The sequence below is a fragment of the Oncorhynchus kisutch genome, linkage group LG1 (genome assembly GCF_002021735.2).
Source record: "Oncorhynchus kisutch isolate 150728-3 linkage group LG1, Okis_V2, whole genome shotgun sequence".
Taxonomy (NCBI): Eukaryota; Metazoa; Chordata; class Actinopteri; order Salmoniformes; family Salmonidae; genus Oncorhynchus; species Oncorhynchus kisutch.
The window spans coordinates 32,388,897-32,409,701 of record NC_034174.2 but is presented as its reverse complement, the minus strand read 5'-3'; the positions used below and the strand labels follow the sequence as shown (position 1 = coordinate 32,409,701).

At 46.0% G+C, this 20,805-nt stretch overlaps 2 protein-coding genes across 5 annotated transcripts in view; one reads left to right on the top strand and one right to left on the bottom strand.

Annotated features, from left to right (window-relative positions):
* Positions 1 to 290: 290 nt before the first annotated feature.
* mfap2 (microfibril associated protein 2) lies at positions 291 to 5,320 on the top strand. 2 transcript variants are annotated; one of them, XM_020490347.2, is made up of 9 exons: positions 291 to 456; positions 2,657 to 2,717; positions 2,868 to 2,918; positions 3,412 to 3,438; positions 3,653 to 3,736; positions 3,873 to 3,908; positions 4,025 to 4,112; positions 4,212 to 4,285; positions 4,408 to 5,320. In XM_020490347.2, exons 2-9 carry the CDS (start codon positions 2,687 to 2,689, stop codon positions 4,509 to 4,511), a joined length of 495 nt encoding a protein of 164 aa, XP_020345936.1. In that variant the 5' UTR covers positions 291 to 456; positions 2,657 to 2,686; the 3' UTR covers positions 4,512 to 5,320. The 2 variants fall into 2 exon arrangements, with proteins under 2 accessions (XP_020345936.1, XP_020345946.1); XM_020490357.2 differs by having other exon boundaries at positions 346 to 456; positions 2,638 to 2,717.
* The window catches only part of crocc (ciliary rootlet coiled-coil, rootletin), a 42,937-nt gene continuing 27,092 nt past the window's right edge, over positions 4,961 to 20,805 (bottom strand). For 2 of the 3 annotated variants that reach the window (XM_031818830.1, XM_031818785.1), the window contains exons 29-38: positions 20,624 to 20,744; positions 20,286 to 20,449; positions 19,165 to 19,380; positions 18,787 to 19,011; positions 18,480 to 18,629; positions 18,055 to 18,255; positions 15,063 to 15,194; positions 9,648 to 9,689; positions 6,678 to 6,851; positions 4,961 to 6,590 (exon numbers count right to left, since the gene is read on the bottom strand). In XM_031818830.1, coding sequence (XP_031674690.1) covers positions 6,504 to 6,590; positions 6,678 to 6,851; positions 9,648 to 9,689; positions 15,063 to 15,194; positions 18,055 to 18,255; positions 18,480 to 18,629; positions 18,787 to 19,011; positions 19,165 to 19,380; positions 20,286 to 20,449; positions 20,624 to 20,744 — 1,512 coding nt within the window. In that variant the 3' untranslated portion in view covers positions 4,961 to 6,503. The remainder of the gene's footprint in view (positions 6,591 to 6,677; positions 6,852 to 9,647; positions 9,690 to 15,062; positions 15,195 to 18,054; positions 18,256 to 18,479; positions 18,630 to 18,786; positions 19,012 to 19,164; positions 19,381 to 20,285; positions 20,450 to 20,623; positions 20,745 to 20,805) is intronic. The other variant, XM_031818827.1, reaches the window with a different exon arrangement.

Sequence of the window (20,805 nt, the reverse complement as noted above, 5' to 3'; positions counted from 1 at the left end):
TTCAGTGTACGCAATTTGGGGAGTCTCCCGAAGCCTATTGAGGGCATGTCATTAATGCACCATGGAAAATTAAACAATAAAATAGAACCATGAATGTATCTACCATTTTTAAATGGTTCAAGTTCTGTCACACGGTACTGCCCTGCTAATTGACTGTCCCCTATCATGAACAATGACGTGGACAATCCAAAATCATACACGAAAAATGATATGCCTTGAGATCAATTATGTGTGTGTACTGCTTTCAAACATCCCTATTTATCCATCCTTGAGGGCTAGGGGTTTATGTGCAGTCAGTGCCGTGGTTTCCAGTCTGTGGTTGGTGGGGGTCGGCGATGTATCCGACAGAGGCGGGAGAGGGGGCTTGAAGGCGGGGCGCTACAATGTGCCGTTCGGTCAGAAGTTCCTGAAGACGGACGCATTAGACTTGCGGATCAGAGCTAAATTGAAATAGAGGTAAGAACTGCAAGTTGTTTAAATTCATATATTTCGATATGAAATAATTGCAGTATTTGTAAGCATGTCCGCTTATTTGGATTACTTTGAATATTGACCATTAATCAATGACCAAGGAGTTGGGCTACATTTCTTAACTTTTACCATGTGTCAGGGTGGTGTGGGTTTTTGATCATTTATCAGTTATTTGAAATATACATATTTGTATCCATCATCAGTACCGAGTTATAGGCCTACCTGAAGAAAAAAAAACTATAAAATACAAAGTCTACAAGTTCAATAATAGCATGCAAGCAGTGGTGACCTGTCAACTAAGCTGATTCTGTGTCTTTTCTTTACAATTCACGACATGATTGGGCCCCATGTAATTATTCAACAGGTACTTAAACCTTTCATTTATTCAGATTGTTATAGGTTGACATGAGGTTGTCTATTTGTTGTCTGTTTACACTGTTGTGGAGAATGGGGCAATCCAGGGGGTGGGGTTATAGCTGGGGGCAATGACAATACAATGGAGAGGGGCTGGCCAACATAAATAAAATGAGAGGACAAGGGAGAAAAGAATGCGGACTAATGGGGGGTTGTTAAGAGGGGAGGAGATTGGAGGCAGGGGGAGAGAGAAATCATATATATATGTTTTTACATAGTGCTTGAAAACACACTGTGTTTAGTAGGAGGAGGCATGAAGAGTGGGAGCTCACCCTCTTCATGTTTGCATTGTTCCCGAAGTCCCCATGCTTTGGGGGAGGGGGTCAGTTAGGGCTGGGGAGGGAGGGGGGCAAAATGGGGTTGAGGAGGAGGGTGTAATAGCTCCCAGATGTGTGCTGTGAAAACATATGGTTTTCGATAGCCACTGTGATGCACAAGAGGAATATCTGAACACACACACTTTGGTGACATGTACCTTCATACAAACATGTACACTCTGAAACACTACCGCCAGACCTCATAGTATGAAACATTACATGTGATGATACTCACATATACACACTGATGATCACATGATAGCACACTCAGTGCACAAAAAAAAACACAAGCTAGACTGTCTGATTGTGTGCAGTACAGAAGGGGAGAAGTATTTGTTCATTCCACAAGGAAAGTAGCCTAATATTGTGGTCTGCACAGTTACTTATAAGCAGTCTAGTTAGAAAAACTGTTCTCTGTGCCAATTGTTCCCAACTGAATGTGAGTTTTGCAGTTTATAAGTGGTTTATGAACTTTACCGTGCCATTGTCATGTACTTGAAAACTGTAATAAGCATTGGAGGGGGGTCTTATTGCAGCAGTGTACTGCTATCCTCTGAGAATACAGTCTTCTCTCTCTCTTCACTAACTCCCCCTTCCTCACTCTCTCTCTCTCTCACTCTGTCTTTTTGGCGTGGCATACAGTGGTCATACTGTACGAACTCAACCTGGCCAGCTCTCTGCTTGTTAGAGAGAGAGGAGTAGAGAGGGGGAGGGGTTCAGGGAAATGACAAGAGAGGGCGACATAGAGGAAATGAGAGACGTGGAGGGAGGAATATGGAAGATGGGGAGAGAAGGAGGGGTGGGGTGGAGGGGCTCAGTGGTTCTTTTCCTGGAATTTAGCCCCTGGTCTGTCTGCTTTAGAGTGTTTCGTAGTGGAATGGAGAAAAGGAGAAAAACAGAGGGATTGTTAAGAAAGACAGACGTGCCACATTCTTGCTGTCAAAGTTTTCCTTTTCCCCCCTGACTGTTTGGGGCCAGGGGAGGGCAGAGTGGAGGGTAAAAGAGAGAGGGAAGAGGTGAGGTCAGAATGTAGGATAGGAGAGAGATGGAAGGGAAAAGACTAGAGGCCCATGGATAAAAGACTGTGATAAGGCCCATGGGTAAGACTGTGATGAGGCCCATGGGTAAAAGACTGTGATGAGGCCCATGGGTAAAAGACTGTGATGAGGCCCATGGATAAAAGACTGTGATGAGGCCCATGGGTAAACGACTGTGATGAGGCCCATGGGTAAAAGACTGTGATGAGGCCCATGGGTAAAAGACTGTGATGAGGCCCATGGGTAAACGACTGTGATGAGGCCCATGGGTAAAAGACTGTCACAGTTGGGAGTCTGAAAAACGACACAGAAATACATCTATGACACAGCGAACACTATGTAACAGATGTGTGTTTCTGTATCACTTGGAATCAGTAACCCTTTGAAAATGTATACAGTCTTCTCTCTCCTCCTCAGTGTCAGTCTACCTCCACAGAGACAGCGATCATGAGAGTCCTCCTACTGCTCTCCATGCCAGGTGAGTCCAGCACAGTCACACTGAACACTGCATAATATACACAACACTCTAATGTACACACAACAGTAGACTAACCCAATAAACATTCTATACAACAAAACACTTGTCCAGCACCTTTGCCTAAACATTTAGGCATCTTTGCCTCAACAGTCCTCCTGCTAGCTCAGCCCCCCCTCTACCAAGAACCATTTCCTTTCCTGGGTGAGTTCATCCATGTCATTATTACACTGTTTGTCCACGTGTACAAACACACCGTGACTCAATACTGGGTCTCTTCACATGTGGTCATTATTTCAATGTCTTTTGTCTACCCACCCCGAGAGTATACCATTTTACCAGGTAGATGGAAACATTGAATGTCCTGTGTATTGTAATTGGTTTATTGTAAATACTTCAATGACCACTTACTATCTCAGCACTTGTTAACATCTTGATTATGAAGTCATGCACAAAGACAATCTACCGTACATTTCCTCCCAATTTTAAAAGCAGGTGGTCGATGTTAGATTCTTGCAAGACTTGCAACGTTTTATGTGAAATCCCCACTGTGCTTGAGAAGATCTCTGCTATTCATCTGTCACATAAAGAGTTGCTTGCCTGTCTGTCAGTCTGCCTGCTGTACATTTATCACAATATGTTATCAATGTAACAAAGGAATATCTCATACTGTACCTTTGTTAATTTTGCTTCACAGAGGACTATGGCCCTGATTATTTCCCAGGTAAGATACTTGTGTGATCTTGTTACCTCTTCTACTCCTGTAGTATCATTAGTTTTGATAGACTGATGTAGAGAGCTTCTCTGCCCTTTGATGATGTACTGAAAGTTCTGCTCAGTACCTCCATTTTCCTTGAGAGAATTCAGCAATTCCCTTGTTGCTCACCATCTCTCTCTCCCTCTCTCTCTTCACCCCCCCCCCCTCCCCCTCCTATCAGATAATCCTGACACGGATGTCCAGCAGCAGATTCTGTCACAGGTTCCCCAAACGTTCCCTGGTCCCGAACGTCCTGGTCTTTCTGGTACTCACACCTTTCATTATCTACTATTCAACATTTATTATCAACTGGTATGTTCAACATCTATATCCACTGTCCTGTTCTTCTGTCGTATTAGTAGGGTTATTCCATTAAAATGTGAGTTTCTGTTTTGTTTCAGAGCAAGAGACAGAGCCCACAGAACCTGGCCCCCTAGGTAAAAAAGAGAGAGGGAGGGTCCGTGTGAATAGTTTTTGATGGATGACTGACCTGGACTATTATGCTGTGTGTAGATGATTGTGTTGGATGGCTCATTTGTTTTCTGTTGTGTAGATTGTCGAGAGGAGCAGTACCCCTGCACCAGACTCTACTCTGTTCACAAACCATGCAAACAGTGTCTGAATAGCCTCTGCTTCTACAGGTCTGATATTGCACACCTAACCCTTAACTTATCATGATAGCATTGAAAATGGATTATAAAGTGTTCAACATCCCACTAACACCGTTCCTCTCTCCTCAGCTTGCGAAGGGTGTATGTGGTCAACAAGGAGGTGTGTGTCAGGACCGTGTGTGCGCATGAAGAGCTGCTAAGAGGTGAGGTGTTCTTGTATACAATGCACAACCAGCTGTCCCCACTAAAGAAACACACACACACGTTCAGTTTTGTATTCACCTCTGTGAAGGACAAAGGCTGTAACACTTCTCTCTCTCTGTAGCTGACATGTGCCGTGACCAGTTCTCTCGTTGTGGTGTAGCGGCGGTGAGTGGCCAGTGTGGGTCACTGGGGAGCAGCTGTGGGAAGAGCTGTGGAGGCTGTTGAGAACATGGGACACATCAGAGAACACCAGCCCAAATACTGCCACATCTCTAGGGTCCACATCCCACCTCCTTCCCATCCCATTTTCTGTTTAATCTTTGACTGTATTCCACTTTGGTACCAAAGAACTCCCATGTTTCTTCTCTTTTCAGCTCTCCTCCCTTTCAGAATTCCATACATAATGAGAAGTGGGATCAGTAGAACGTGTGTATGGATAAATATATATTCTTTTATACTCAACAGAACATTGATGACTGTATAATGTCACTGGTGCTATAAAATCACTACCACACTGGTGCTAAGGAATGGAAATCAGCAATCAGAGGCACATAAAAAAAGCAACATTTTTATCTTGTTTTTTATGCCTATCCTTATCCTACTTATCCTTATCCTATATTCTAAATCATTGTGTGATTGTTGTTGTTTACTATACCTGTGTTGAAAAGCAGTCATAGTAATGAGGGGACAGCCAGAGTGACAGCTACTGCTTACTGACCTCAACAACAGAGGCATTAGCAAAACTCAATCATCCATAACCATCCCACTGCCTTGGCACTGACTGGGTGGCAAGCAGCGAAAATCAGACTTGAAGAGACGGGTGCTGACCCCTGACCTCTCGAGTGTTATTGTGTAACATGGTCAACGTGACTAGAGCTACAGTGGCTGGTGACCTTGCAGTGAGTGCATAGGTTCACATATCAGTGGCAAGAAGTGCTTTGAAATGCGGCTCACAAATTGTTACTGTACTACTGCTTTGTAAAACCCTTTCACTATACTGGAGAAAAAAATACATGTTTTTTACTACAACTTTACCTTGGTGTGACTAATTCTGATGAGTTGGATTGTTTGTGCTTTATGTGGATCAAACAAACAAGCAGTGTTGTCAAAGATTCTTTATCAACATTCATTTCTTACAGAACACCACTGTTCTCTCATTTCAATTCCCTTACAAACATGATTGATGCATGTGTATCCATCCCCTAAACATCATCCTGATAGTTATCATAAATGTCCCTCGATATGTGCTATTCCTAGTTAGTTACAAGTCTATCAATCTAAATTCACAAACTGATATACATACAGCACATAAATATTTAACAGTGTTATGGCTTGGGGGTAGAATCTGTTCAGGGTCCTGTTGGTTCCAGACTTGCATCGGTACTGCTTGCTGTGCGGTAGCAGAGAGAACAGTCTATGACTTGGGTGGCTGAATTGTTTGACAATTTTTTGGGGCCTTCCTCTGAAACTGCCTGGTATAGAGGTCCTGGATAGCAGGGAGCTCGGCCCCAGTGATTTACTGGGCGATCCACACTGCTCTCTGTAGCGCCTTGCGGTCAGATGCCAAGCAGTGTCCATACCAAGCTGTGATGCAGCCAGTCAAGATGCTCTCAATGGCTCAGCTGTACAACTTTCTGAGGATCCGAGGGCCCAAGCCACATTTTTTCAGCCTCCTGAGGGGAAGACGTGTTGTCGTGCCCTCTCCACGACTTGGTGTGTGTGGACCATGATAGATCCTGTGTGTTTGTATATCACAAACGGATATACATACAGCACATACATACTTCATCTCATGTGGTCGCTTCATGTGCTCTACATATAATAGTGTCTATTGGTCCAGACAAAATAGTTGGTTCAATCTCAACCAGATACTAACAAGATGGACAGTAGAGTAGTTCCTTCATATGGCCGATCAATTTGTTGCCTAGTGCTCAAACAGTGACTCAGACTCGGTTCTCCCTTTGTATTCTGTTCTGCTGGTTTGTGTGGGAGGGAATCCAGGCCAACTGTATACTGGCAGCTGAGGATCTCATTCCTCCTCTGTTGTACCGGATGACACTTCTATCATCCACAGTCTCCTCCCGTGGTGTCGCTGACTTTCTACCTGAGTAGGAGAGGCGTGTGTCAAATCATAGGAGATGATGATTGGATATTGGTTCTTGGAGCTGTTAGTGGGCTTTAGTACCCATGGAGGGACACAGGTGAACTGCTCAGTGCTCAGTTCCCCCCAGACATCAGGGAGGTGGGTAGAGATGGCTGCCTCCGCCTCATTTCCTGCTGCAGCTGCTCCTTCAGAGTGGACACCTGTGGGACAGACAAACAGACAGATGAGGTCAGGGAGAGACATTAAGGGTATGTCTTCTTGCCCTTTGACCTCACGGCTGTATCTACCTGCTCCTCCAGCCCTTTGACCCGGTGGCGGTGGGCTCTCTCCCTGGCGGCCAGGGTCCTCTCTGCCTCCCTCTGGGTGACCCTCAGCCTCTCCGCCTCACGCATCACCTCATCACGCTGCCTCACAGAGCTCTCACTCACATTGTGGGACTGCTCCATCTCAGCCAGCTGGGCCTGGATACACAGAGGAATATATATACACAGATAAAAGAGTGTTAGTCACTGGGCCACAGCAACACCAAATCACAGTGTTAGTGACATGGTGTCATACTGACAAACTCAAATCCCAGACAGAGATATGTCTCAGTGTTAACAACACAGGGTTGGGGTCGTTTTCTAGATGCTAACAAGAGGTATGTCAACACTACATGGGATACCATAAACACACAGCTGGTGGGGCTGGGAGAGGTCTGACGACAAATGGTTAATAGCCCGTCTGTGGTGGTCACTGGTCACGTCTGCTTCTTGATTGGCTGACACAATGAAAGGAAAAGCTATTCTCATTGTTCACATGCATGACCTTGATAAATTAATCTGTTGATGAAGGATTGAAAAATAATCTAAAATGGACTAATCAGTAATATAAGGTGCCTTCGGAAAGTATTCAAACCCCTCGACCTTTTCCACATTTTGTTACATTACAGCCTTATTCTAAAATGGACTTTTAAAAATCCACAGCAATCGACACACAATACCCCATGATGACAAAGCAAAAACAGGTTGACATTTTTGCAAAAGTATTTTAAAATAAAAAACTAAAATACATTATTTACATAAGTATTCAGACCCTTTGCTATGAGACTCAAAATTGAGCTCAGGTGCATCCTGTTTCCATTGATCATCCAGGTACAGATCTGGGGAAGGGTACTAAAAAATGTCTACAGCATTGAAGGTCCCCAAGAACACAGTGGCCTCCATCATTCTTAAATGCAAGATGTTTGGAACCACCAAGACTCTTCCTAGAGCTGGCCGCCCAGCCAAACTGAGCAATCGGTGGAGAAGGGCCTTGGTCAGGGAGGTGACCAAGAACCCGATGGTCACTCTGACAGAGCTCTAGAGTTCCTCTGTGGAGATGGGAGAACCTTCCAGAAGGACAACCATCTCTGCAGCAGTCCACCAATCAGGCCTTTATGGTAGAGTGGCCAGACAGAAGCCACTCCTCAGTAAAAGGCACATGACAGCCTGCTTGGAGTTTCCCGAAAGGCACCTGAAGACTTTCGGACCATGAGAAACAAGATTCTCTGGTCTGATGAAACCAGGATGGAACTCTTTGGCCTGAATGCCAAGCATCACTTCTGGAGGAAACCTGGCACCATCCCTACGGTGAAGCATGGTGGTGACAGCATCCTGCTATGGGGATGTTTTTCAGCGGAAGGGACTGGGAGACTAGTCAGGATCGAGGCAAAGATGAACGGATAAAGTACGGATAAAGCCTGCTCCAGAGCACTCAGGACCTAAGACTGGGGTGAAGGTTCACCTAACAGGACAACGACCCTGATAACACAGGAGTGGCTTTGGGACAAGTCTCTGAATGTCCTTGAGTGGCCCAACCAGAGCCCGGACTTGAAACCGATAAAACATCTCTGGAGAGACCTGAAAATAGCTGTGCAGCAACGCTCCCCATCCAACCTGACATACATTGAGAGGATCTGCAGAGAAGAATGGGAGAAACTCTCCAAATACAGGTGTGCCAAACTTGTAGCATCATACCCAAGAAGACTCAAGGCTCTAATCACTGCCAAAGGTGCTTCAACAAAGTACTGAGTAAAGGGTCTGAATACTTATGTAAATGTATGTATCAGTTTTTTATTTGGAATAAATTAGCAAACCTTCTCATCCTGTTTTTGGTTTGTCATTATGGGGTATTGTGTGTAAACCGATGAGGGAAAAAACAATTGAATCCATTTTAGAATAAGGCTGTAACCTACCAAAATGTGGAAAAAGTCAATGGGTCGGAATACTTTCCAAAGGCACCGTATGCTGAATAGTAGCCTCTTAAAAATGAAATCAAAAGGAAATGAAAACCGGCAGAACACTATTCAACAGTGCCCTCCTAGCTAGGCTATATCATGTAGTTTTCATACTAAATTTATTTTCAACAAGTTGTGCACGTTCTCGTAAAACTTTCTTAACTTCATCCGTAACAGAAACCATAGGGGTCCTGATCAAGAACAAACAAGCCAAACAATTCTGCTCAACATTAGGGGTCTAACTAGCAGCAGATGCATTCAGAGCCAGAGAGCTCGGGGCTACAGCCATTTTGTACGGATCCCAACTCATTTAAGCCTGCATGAGGTTTCATTTGGCTGCCTTTAAAGGGAGCTCAGGGAACAACAGAAAGGCGCTGTGGGAGGGTTAAACTAATGAAAAAGAATGTACAATAATCTGAAACAAAAGCACTGTCTTGCCTGATTAACCCCTCACCTGAACTGAGAATTTCAGAGTAAAAACTACCAAGAAGAACACACTAGCCTCATTTTCTCTTACAGGACATTCTGCTTATAGTGATAGAGGTTATGGTGATCAACTGCTTATGGGGATCAACTGCTTATGGTGATCAACTGCTTATGGTGATAGAGGTTATGGTGATCAACTGCTTATAGTGATAGAGGTTATGTGATCTACTGCTTATGGTGATAGAGGTTATGGTGATCAACTGCTTATGGTGATCAACTGCTTATGGTGATAGAGGTTATGGTGATCAACTGCTTATGGTGATCTACTGCTTATAGTGATAGAGGTTATGGTGATCAACTGCTTATGGTGATCAACTGCTTTTGGTGATCAACTGCTTATGGTGATCAACTGCTTATGGTGATCAACTGCTTATGGTGATCAACTGCTTATAGTGATAGAGGTTATGGTGATCAACTGCTTATAGTGTTAAAATGGTTCTGCATGGATGTGATCACTCAAAGAGGAGTGCACTGCACTGACTGTATAACAATCACTTGAGAAAAAGACACTCACCATAGAAAAAGTGATCTTCTTTCTTACATCCACCAACTCCTCCTTCCACAAAGCAGCCAAATAAAGAATAAACACCTCCAACATCAGCCAATCACGTCCGTAAATGAGGTTTGTTATTGTGGTTTGACTAGAAGATAAGTGGGGGAGAGGTTAAGTCTATTGGACCTTACTTTGATGAATGCTGGGCATTATCAAATGAGTTTGACCCCAGAAAGAGACTAGCGGGTGACTAGGGAAAATGGTAATATAAATAACGATCTCCTATCTCATTACCATATTCCAGATACAGTTTATGGCCTTTTTGGACTCAAACTGAATTTGTTGTGATACTGACCTACACAGAAAACCAACTGACTGACACAATTAACTAAAGGCTGAATGAATAACTAAATCTTGACTCCTTTGATAATTCTGCCAAAGGGGAAATAAGCAGAATGACAAACTCAAATGCTGAAACTGAACTAGGGCTGGGTGATGGTATGGGGGTGTTTGATGTTTCTGAATAATAAAATCAGCAAAAAAAGAAACAGCCCTTTTTCAGGACCCTGTCTTTCAAAGATAATTCGTAAAAAGCCAAATAACTTCACAGATCTTCATTGTAAAGGGGAAACAGTGTTTAAACCCCTGCTTGTTAAATGAACCATAAACAATTAATGAACATGCACCTGTGGAACGGTTGTTAAGACACAAACAGCTTACAGACGGTAGGCAATTAAGGTCACAGTTATGAAAACTTACGACACTAAAGAGGCATTTCTACGGACTCTGAAAAACACCAAAAGAAAGATGGGTTTCCCAGGGTTCCTGCTCATTTGCGTGAAGGTGCCTTAGGCATGCTGCAAGGAGGCATGAGGACTGCAGATGTGGCCAGGGCAATAAATTGCAATGTCAGTACTGTGAGACGCCTAAGACGGCTCTACAGTGAGACAGGACGGACAGCGGATCATCCTCGCATTGGCAGATTATGTGTAACAACACCTGCACAGGATCGGTACCTCCGAACATCACACCTGCGGGACAGGTACAGGGTGGCAACAACAACTGCCTGAATTACACCAGGAACGCACAATCACTCCATCAGTGCTCAGACTTTCCGCAAAAGGCTGAGAGAAGCTGGACTGAGGTATTGTAGGCCTGTTGTAAGGCAGGTCCTCACCAGACATCACCGACAACAATGTCGTCTATGGGCACAAACCCACTGGACCAGACAGAACTGGCAAAAAGTGCTCTTCACTGATGAGTCACGGTTTTGTCTCACCAGGGGTGATGTTCAGATTCACGTTTATCGTCGAAGGAACGAGCGTTACACCGAGGCCTGTACTCTGGAGCGGGATCGATTTGGAGGTGGAGGGTCCGTCATGGTCTGGGGCGGTGTGTCACAGCATCATCGGACTCAGTTCGTTGTCTTTGCAGGCAATCTCAATGCTGTGCGTTACAGGGAAGACATCCTCCTCCCTCATGTGGTACCCTTCCTACAGGCTCATCCTGACATGGCCTTACAGCATGACAATGCCACCAGCCATACTGCTTGTTCTGTGCGTGATTTCCTGCAAGACAGGAATGTCAGTGTTCTGCCATTGCCAGCAAAGAGCCTGGCTCTCAATCCCATTGAGCACGTCTGGGACCTTTTGGATCGGAGGGTGAGGGCTAGGGCCATTCCCCCCAGAAATGTCAGTGAACTTGCAGGTGCATTGGTAGAACAGTAGGGTAACATCTCATAGCAAGAATTGGCAAATCTGGTGCAGTCCATGAGGAGGAGATGCACTGCAGGACTTAATGCAGCTGGTGGCCACACCAGATACTGACTGTTACTTTTGATTTTGACCCCCCTTTGTTCAGGGACACATTATTAAATTTATGTAAGTCACATGTCTGTGGAACTTGTTCAGTCTATGTCTCAGTTGTTGAATCTTGTTATGTTCATACACATATTTACACATGTTACATGTTTACTGAAAATAAACAGTTGACAGTGAGAGGATGTTTCTTTTTTTGCTGAGTTTACAAGTTCTAAATATGTTTTATGAGTAATGCAACTTGTCATTTAATTTAGCAATGTATACAAATATTGTTATAGAATCCATACCGGTATGTGGATCAATAACGGTATTCACGATATACCACCTAGCTCTAAACTGAATCCACATTTTCTCGGTCACCTTTCAGACAAAGCGTGAAATCAACAGCAGCTGAGGAAACGCACTCAGTGGTGGTGCTCAACATGGTCAATGTCACCTCACTGTTATCTTAAAGTTAGCCTTCCTTTGCCTGACCCAATGGTCTTCACATAAACATTTCCAAGTCTTTAACAGTTGGGGTTGTCCCACCTTCTGTAGGTTAGGGAGTCTCAGTGTTTCTCCAATGCCTGTATCTCTCTGCCTACATGTATCAGTGCTGTCTCTCTTTATCTCTCTGCCTACATGTATCAGTGCTATGTCTCTCTTTATCTCTCTGCCTACATGTATCAGTGCTATGTCTCTCTGTATCTCTCTGTCCAGCTGTATCAGTGCTGTCTCTCTTTATCTCTGTCCAGCTGTATCAGTGCTGTCTCTCTTTATCTCTCTGTCCAGCTGTATCAGTGCTGTCTCTCTTTATCTCTCTGCCTACATGTATCAGTGCCATGTCTCTCTTTATCTCTCTGTCCAGCTGTATCAGTGCTGTCTCTCTTTCTCTCTGCCTACATGTATCAGTGCTATGTCTCTCTGTATCTCTCTGCCTACATGTATCAGTGCTATGTCTCTCTGTATCTCTCTGCCTACATGTATCAGTGCTATGTCTCTCTGTATCTCTCTGCCTACCTGTATCAGTGCTATGTCTCTAAGCATCTCTCTGTCTACCTGTAGCATCTCTCTGTATCTCTCTGTCTACCTGTAGCAGTGCTATGTCTCTCCGTATCTCTCTGTCTACCTGTAGCAGTGCTATGTCTCTCCGTATCTCTCTGTCTACCTGTAGCAGTGCTATGTCTCTCCGTATCTCTCTGTCTACCTGTAGCAGTGCTATGTCTCTCCGTATCTCTCTGTCTACCTGTAGCAGTGCTATGTCTCTCCGTATCTCTCTGTCTACCTGTAGCAGTGCTATGTCTCTCCGTATCTCTCTGTCTACCTGTAGCAGTGCTATGTCTCTCTGTCGACCTGTAGCAGTGCCATGTCTCTCTGTATCTCTGTCTACCTGTAGCAGTGCTACGTCTACCTGTAGCAGTGCTACGTCTACCTGTAGCAGTGCTACGTCTACCTGTAGCAGTGCTACGTCTACCTGTAGCAGTGCTACGTCTCTGTCTACCTGTAGCAGTGCTATGTCTCTCTGTCTACCTGTAGCAGTGCTATGTCTCTCTGTCTACCTGTAGCAGTGCTATGTCTCTCTGTCTACCTGTAGCAGTGCTATGTCTCTCTGTCTACCTGTAGCAGTGCTATGTCTCTCTGTCTACCTGTAGCAGTGCTATGTCTCTCTGTCTACCTGTAGCAGTGCTATGTCTCTCTGTCTACCTGTAGCAGTGCTATGTCTCTCTGTCTACCTGTAGCAGTGCTATGTCTCTCTGTCTACCTGTAGCAGTGCTATGTCTCTCTGTCTACCTGTAGCAGTGCTATGTCTCTCTGTCTACCTGTAGCAGTGCTATGTCTCTCTGTCTACCTGTAGCAGTGCTATGTCTCTCTGTCTACCTGTAGCAGTGCTATGTCTCTCTGTCTACCTGTAGCAGTGCTATGTCTCTCTGTCTACCTGTAGCAGTGCTATGTCTCTCTGTCTACCTGTAGCAGTGCTATGTCTCTCTGTCTACCTGTAGCAGTGCTATGTCTCTCTGTCTACCTGTAGCAGTGCTATGTCTCTCTGTCTACCTGTAGCAGTGCTATGTCTCTCTGTCTACCTGTAGCAGTGCTATGTCTCTCTGTCTACCTGTAGCAGTGCTATGTCTCTCTGTCTACCTGTAGCAGTGCTATGTCTCTCTGTCTACCTGTAGCAGTGCTATGTCTCTCTGTCTACCTGTAGCAGTGCTATGTCTCTCTGTCTACCTGTAGCAGTGCTATGTCTCTCTGTCTACCTGTAGCAGTGCTATGTCTCTCTGTCTACCTGTAGCAGTGCTATGTCTCTCTGTCTACCTGTAGCAGTGCTATGTCTCTCTGTCTACCTGTAGCAGTGCTATGTCTCTCTGTCTACCTGTAGCAGTGCTATGTCTCTCTGTCTACCTGTAGCAGTGCTATGTCTCTCTGTCTACCTGTAGCAGTGCTATGTCTCTCTGTCTACCTGTAGCAGTGCTATGTCTCTCTGTCTACCTGTAGCAGTGCTATGTCTCTCTGTCTACCTGTAGCAGTGCTATGTCTCTCTGTCTACCTGTAGCAGTGCTATGTCTCTCTGTCTACCTGTAGCAGTGCTATGTCTCTCTGTCTACCTGTAGCAGTGCTATGTCTCTCTGTCTACCTGTAGCAGTGCTATGTCTCTCTGTCTACCTGTAGCAGTGCTATGTCTCTCTGTCTACCTGTAGCAGTGCTATGTCTCTCTGTCTACCTGTAGCAGTGCTATGTCTCTCTGTCTACCTGTAGCAGTGCTATGTCTCTCTGTCTACCTGTAGCAGTGCTATGTCTCTCTGTCTACCTGTAGCAGTGCTATGTCTCTCTGTCTACCTGTAGCAGTGCTATGTCTCTCTGTCTACCTGTAGCAGTGCTATGTCTCTCTGTCTACCTGTAGCAGTGCTATGTCTCTCTGTCTACCTGTAGCAGTGCTATGTCTCTCTGTCTACCTGTAGCAGTGCTATGTCTCTCTGTCTACCTGTAGCAGTGCTATGTCTCTCTGTCTACCTGTAGCAGTGCTATGTCTCTCTGTCTACCTGTAGCAGTGCTATGTCTCTCTGTCTACCTGTAGCAGTGCTATGTCTCTCTGTCTACCTGTAGCAGTGCTATGTCTCTCTGTCTACCTGTAGCAGTGCTATGTCTCTCTGTCTACCTGTAGCAGTGCTATGTCTCTCTGTCTACCTGTAGCAGTGCTATGTCTCTCTGTCGACCTGTAGCAGTGCTATGTCTCTCTGTCGACCTGTAGCAGTGCTATGTCTCTCTGTCGACCTGTAGCAGTGCTATGTCTCTCTGTCGACCTGTAGCAGTGCTATGTCTCTCTGTCGACCTGTAGCAGTGCTATGTCTCTCTGTCGACCTGTAGCAGTGCTATGTCTCTCTGTCGACCTGTAGCAGTGCTATGTCTCTCTGTATCTCTCTGTCTACCCTGTAACTGTGCTATGTTTCTCTGTCTACCCTGTAGCAGTGCTATGCCTCTCTGCATCTCTGTCTACCTATAACAGTGCTATGTGTCTCCTACCTACCTGTAGCAGTGCTATCTGTCTCTGTGTCTCCTACCTACCTGTAACAGTGCTATCTGTCTCTGTGTCTCCTACCTACCTGTAGCAGTGCTATCTGTCTCTGTGTCTCCTACCTACCTGTAGCAGTGCTATCTGTCTCTGTGCGTCCTGCAGTTCCTGCTCTGCGGTGGTGAGGGAGCGATCCAGACGGCCTTTCTCTGCAGACAGACGCATGCTGCCCTCCTCCGTCTTTAGCTTCTGACGCTCCACCTGGAGAAACAGTCATACATAGTCAGAATCACCTCAATATCATTCAACAGTAGATATTGGGGTCAAAACAGCATCCATCCCCAATGGCGCCGGCGGGGATGGCTGTCGTTTTACGGGCTCCTAATCACCTGTGCTATTTAGGTAGTTTTTTTCGCAACTTATTTTGCACATAATGTTGCTGCTACCATCTCTTATGAACGAAAATAGCCTCTGGACATCAGAAGAGATTACTCACCTCAAACTAGACGCAGTTCGACGCAAAGGATATACTGCTTCCCCGAGACCAGGCCCCAATCCATGTAATTTACATGAAGAAAAGACGGAGATACTGGGGGCGGAGATCGGGGTACCTTGTGAGAATTCGTCGGCGAGTGGGTGTTTACCCATTACCATCCGTCCTATTGGCCAACGTGAAATCACTGGAAAAAAACTGGATGACCTACATTCAAGACTATCCTAGCAACCGGACATTAAAAACAAATATTTTATGTTGTTTCACCGAGTCGTGGCTGAACGACGACACGGATAATATAGAGCTGGCTGGGTTTTCCATGCATCGGCAGGACAGAGCATATATACGTCTAGTAAGACAAGGGGTGTGGGTGTGTATCTATTTGTCAATAACAGCTGGTGCACGAAGTCTCAAGCTATTGCTCGCCTGAGGTAGAGTACCCCATGATAAACTGTAGACCACACTAACTACCGAGAGAGTTCTCATCCATATTATTCGTAGCGGTATAGTTACCATGTCAAACCGATGCTGGCACTAGGACCGCACTCAACAAGAAAATTCTCATCCAGAAGCGGCGCTTTACGCCACACACAGAGGCGCATACAAACCTCTCCCTCCATTTGGCAAATCTGTCCATAATTATATTCTCCTGATTCCTGCTTGCAAGCAAAAATTAAAGCAGGAAGTACCAGTGACTCGCTCAATACGGAAGTGGTGAGATGATGCGGATGCTACAGGACTGTTTTGCTAGCACAGACTGGAATATGTTCCAGGATTCATCCAATGGCATTAAGGAAGGACTACAAAGGGAAACCCAGCCGTGAGCTGTCCAGTGACGTGAGTCTACCAGACGAGCTAAATTCCTTTTATGCTTGCTTCGAGGCAAGCAACACTGAAGCATGCATGAGAGCACCAGCTGTACTCAGAGCATGCACGGACCAACTGGCATGTGTCTTCACTGACATTTTCAACCTCTCCCTGCACGAGTCTGTAATACCTACATGTCAAGCAGACCACCATAGTCCATGTGCCAAAGAAAGTGAAGGTAAAATGACTACCGCCCCGTAGCACTCAGGTTGGTAGCCATGAAGTGCTTTGAAAGGCTGGTCATGGCTCACGACAGCAGGTAGCCTAGTGGTTAGAGCGTTGGGCCAGTAACCGAAAGATAAAATCCCCGAGCTGACAAGGTAAAAAAATCTGTCATTCTGCCCCTGAACAAGGCAGTTAACCCACTGTTCCTAGGCTGTCATTGTAAATAAGAATTTGTTCTTAACTGACTTGCCTAGTTAAATAAAGGTTCGATTAAAAAAATGAAATAAAAACATCAACACCATCATCCTGGAAACCCTTGACCCACTCCAATTCGCCTACCGCCTCAACAGATCCACAGATGACGCAATCTCAACTGCACTCCACACTGCCCTTTCCCACCTGGACAAAAGGAACACCTATGTGAGAATGCTGTTCATTGACTACAGTGCAGCGTTCAACACCATAGTGCCCACAAAGCTCATCACTGAGCTAAGGACTCTGGGACTAAACACCTCCATCTGCAACTGGATCCTGGACTTCCTGATGGTGGTAAGGGTAGGCACAAACACATCTGCTACGCTGATCCTCAACAATGGGACCTCCTAAGGGATGCATCCCTCCTGTACTTCCTGTTCACCCACAACTGCGTGGCCAAGCACGACTCCAACATCATCACTAAGTTTGTTGACGAAACAACAGTGGTAGGGTTGATCAACGATGAGATGGCCTATAGGGAGGAGGTCAGAAACCTGGCAGTGTGGTGCCAGGACAACAACCTCTCCCTCAATGTGAGCAAGGCAAAGGAGCTGATTGTGGACAACAACATCAATTGGGCTGTAGTGGAACGGGCCAAGAGTTTAAAGTTCCTTGGTGTCTACATCATCAAAAAACTATCCCGGTCCAAAGACACCAAGACAGTCGTGAAGAGGGCACAACACCACCTTTTCCCCCTCAGCATCCTGACCGGTTGCATCACTGCCTGGTATGGCAACTGCTCGGCATCAGACCATAAGGCGTTACAGAGAGTAGTGTGAATGGCCCAGTACATCACTTGGGCCAAGCTTCCTGCCATCCAGGCCCTATATACTAGGCGGTGTCAGAGGAAGGCCCAAAAAATGGTCAAAGACTCCAGTCGCCCAAATTGTATTTTTTACTTTAGTTTATCTAGTAAATATTTTCTTAACTCTATTTCTTGAACCGCATTGTTGTTACGGCCTTGTAAGTAAGCATTTCACGGTAAGGTCTACACCTGTTCTATTCTGCGCTTGTGAAAAATACAATTTGATTTGATTTCCATGTTTAATCCAATTAATTGAGGAAGTTAATTGAAAACCGGCCATTATTTTCAGAGGATTTTTTCATTCATGAATTGCATTTAAATTCACTTCCTGAAATGAACGGATTGAAAATCAATACTCCCAACTTTTTTCGACAGTCATCATATTCATCTTAGGGTCTTGTAAAGTAAGCATTTCACTGTAAGGTCTACTACACCTGTTGTATTTGGAGCATGTGACTAATACAATTTGATTTGATATTGATTTGATATTCCTAATGTTCTGTGTGTGGTTCATATTTCTCTCACTCCTGTCTCACCTTGTCCAGTGTATTTCTCAGTGCGTTTTTGTCCTTCTCCAGGCGGACGGCCTGTCTCTCTGCATCCTTCTTCTCTGTCTCCAGCACGGCCACGGCCCTCTGCAGCCCCCGCAGCCTTTCCTCTGCAGACACCCTCTCTGTCTGGGCAGACTGGGCACTGCGCTGGGCTTCTGTCAGACTGGCAGACCGCTGACGCAGGGCCTAAAGGAGAGACAGGGTGAGGGAATAGCTATTCAGATGAGATACAGGCCTATGTCGCCTGCTCTTTTTCGTTACATGTTTTTTAATGTAAATTCTTCACATGCCCCCGCTATGTCCTTACCACTCTCCTCCTGTGTGTGTGTATAAGGTTAGTGTTGAGGAAATGATTATGTATGAGTAAAAGTATCTCTTTCATTCTCGTTCCTTCTCTCCCTCCCTCTCACCTCCTGTGTGTGAGCCAGCTCTGCCTCCAGCTCTCCTCGTCTCAGGTCGCTCTGAGTCAGCTCAGTCTGTAGGCTCTGGACGCGCTCAGTGAGGGCCGTCATGCCTCTCTTCCCGTCCGTCAGGGACGCCCGCGCTCCATCCACTCGCTCCTGAAAACAGCAACACTACATTCAGTTTCATGGGTTCAATCTAGACTACTCATTACAATTTGCTCTAATCCTATTTAAATTACAGGGATGAACCTTGACAAAAACAAACACTTGAATTTCAGCCCACTGTCATATCAATGATTCCTCCTCCACCTACCTGTAGATGCCTGCGGTCCTGCTCGGCCAGCCCCAGGGTCTTCTGCAGTGCGACAAGGCGCCCCTGGGTGGCGCTGTGGGCAACGGTGGCCTCCTGGAGGCTCTGGGAAAGGCTCTGGTTCTTCTCTCTGAGACAGACCTCACCCTCCTGGGCTTTAGACAAAGCCTGGCTCAGCCTGTCCACCTCTCTCTGGAGCGACGCCACACAGCTCTCCCCCTCCGCCACCTGGGACAGATGCACAACGGAGTGTGTGAGTGGTTTAAGTCAGTGTGTCTTAGTGTGTTTCCGTTTAAATCTGGTTAAATCTCAGCATGACGTAAATGGGGGTGTACTTGTTCCTCTATAGTAGATTGATTGAGTTTTCATTCAGTGTGCTACCTGTTTGACTAGTGCATCATGGCGCTCCTGGGTGGCCTGGTTCTCGGCCTCCCTGTCCCCCAGGCTCAGTTTGAGTCTCTGCAGCTCCCCTTCCAGGCTGCGTCTCCCCAGCTCCACCCTGGTCCCCCGGGCCTCGGCAACCTCCAGGGCCTCCCGCAGACGCCTCCGCTCAGCCTCCAGACGCACCTCGCCCGCACGCTGCTTACTCAACTGGTCCTACAGGGAGGGAGGGGGAGGAGGGGAGGGGACAGTGAGGTGAGAGAAAGGGAGACAGAGGTATAGAGTGAGAGAGTGACTGAAAGAGAAGGAGAGAGCTAAAAGAGATGAAACTAGCAGATTGGCAGTCACATCAAGGTCACATGTCAAAGCCAGCCAGCCAGTCCATGCAGTTACAGTATGTCATGGTGACCCAGTCTGGCAGCAGAATGGCTGCTCTGTATAGAGATATAGAACTAGACACGAGGGGAAAACAGAGACACTCCACAAACACACTCTCAGAGAGGCCAGGCCAGATAGACAGTTGATCCACAGATGGCCACATCCCTTCTTTCTTCTCTCAACTCCCCATAATGCTGAACCCCCCCCCCCCCCTCCCGAACTTCCTCCCCTCTCTTTCCAGCAACATAAATCATTTGAGTCTTTTCCCAGTCTATTAAATTATCTACTATTTGATTCTGTGGCTCCTAACTATAATCTCTATAATCATAAATACCTACCCTCCTTTCCCTTGGTTCGTCTTTTCCATTGCACTTTATCCCACTAACCCTCTCAATCTCTCTATTTCCTTCTCACTCAGCCAGTCCCTTTCTCGCTCCCTCTTTCCCCATGCTCCCTCTGTTGTCGGCTATGGGGAGTGTTTTCTAGGGTGGTGTGAGGGTTGGACTTAGAGAACTGGACATATGGACAGTTGCTTTGCCCAGAAATATGACATGGAGTTTTGTTTAATGACTCAGTATTCTGTGGCATCTGTTGTTATGACAGTTTTCTGCTTCCACCTAGTGCTTCCTGCAGGGTCACCATATGGCAGGTCAGTGGTCAGCACTGTGTGTTAGCAGACACTAGAATCCTTGTCAGGGAAGATATTCTACAGTAAGTATGTGTTTGTGTGAGTGTATGTCTACCTGTGTGTGTTTTTTCTCTGTCTCAACAGTCTGCAGGGCTCTCTCCAGCTCCTTGACTCTGTCAGTGAGGGTTCTCCTCTCCCTCTCTCCCCTCCTTGCCGTCTCCTCCTGCTGCTGGAGCATGGCCTGGGTGGAGCTCAGACGCCCGTCAACACCACGCTTACCTGGACGGAAACACAGTCACAACACTGGAGCATTCACAGACAAGGTCTTTACGCTAACGTGTTCCTAACGTGTGCTCTCCCCGGGTCATTGTATGTCTGTCAATGACTTCACTGTGTAAATGATTATCTTGGCCTTCTTATGGTTTGTGTGCAATGTGTGTGTGTGTGTCTCACCCTCCTGGCACTCCTGCAGTGTGTTGTGTAGCTGAGAGAGGCGGTTCTGGGCGGAGTCTCTCTCCCCTGTCACCTCCTCCAACTCTCTCTGTAGCGCCCCCAACTGGCAGCGAGCCTCGTCCTGAAAACCAATACCAGGAACACATTTCAACAACATGCCTTCAGACAATCTGACAGACTTT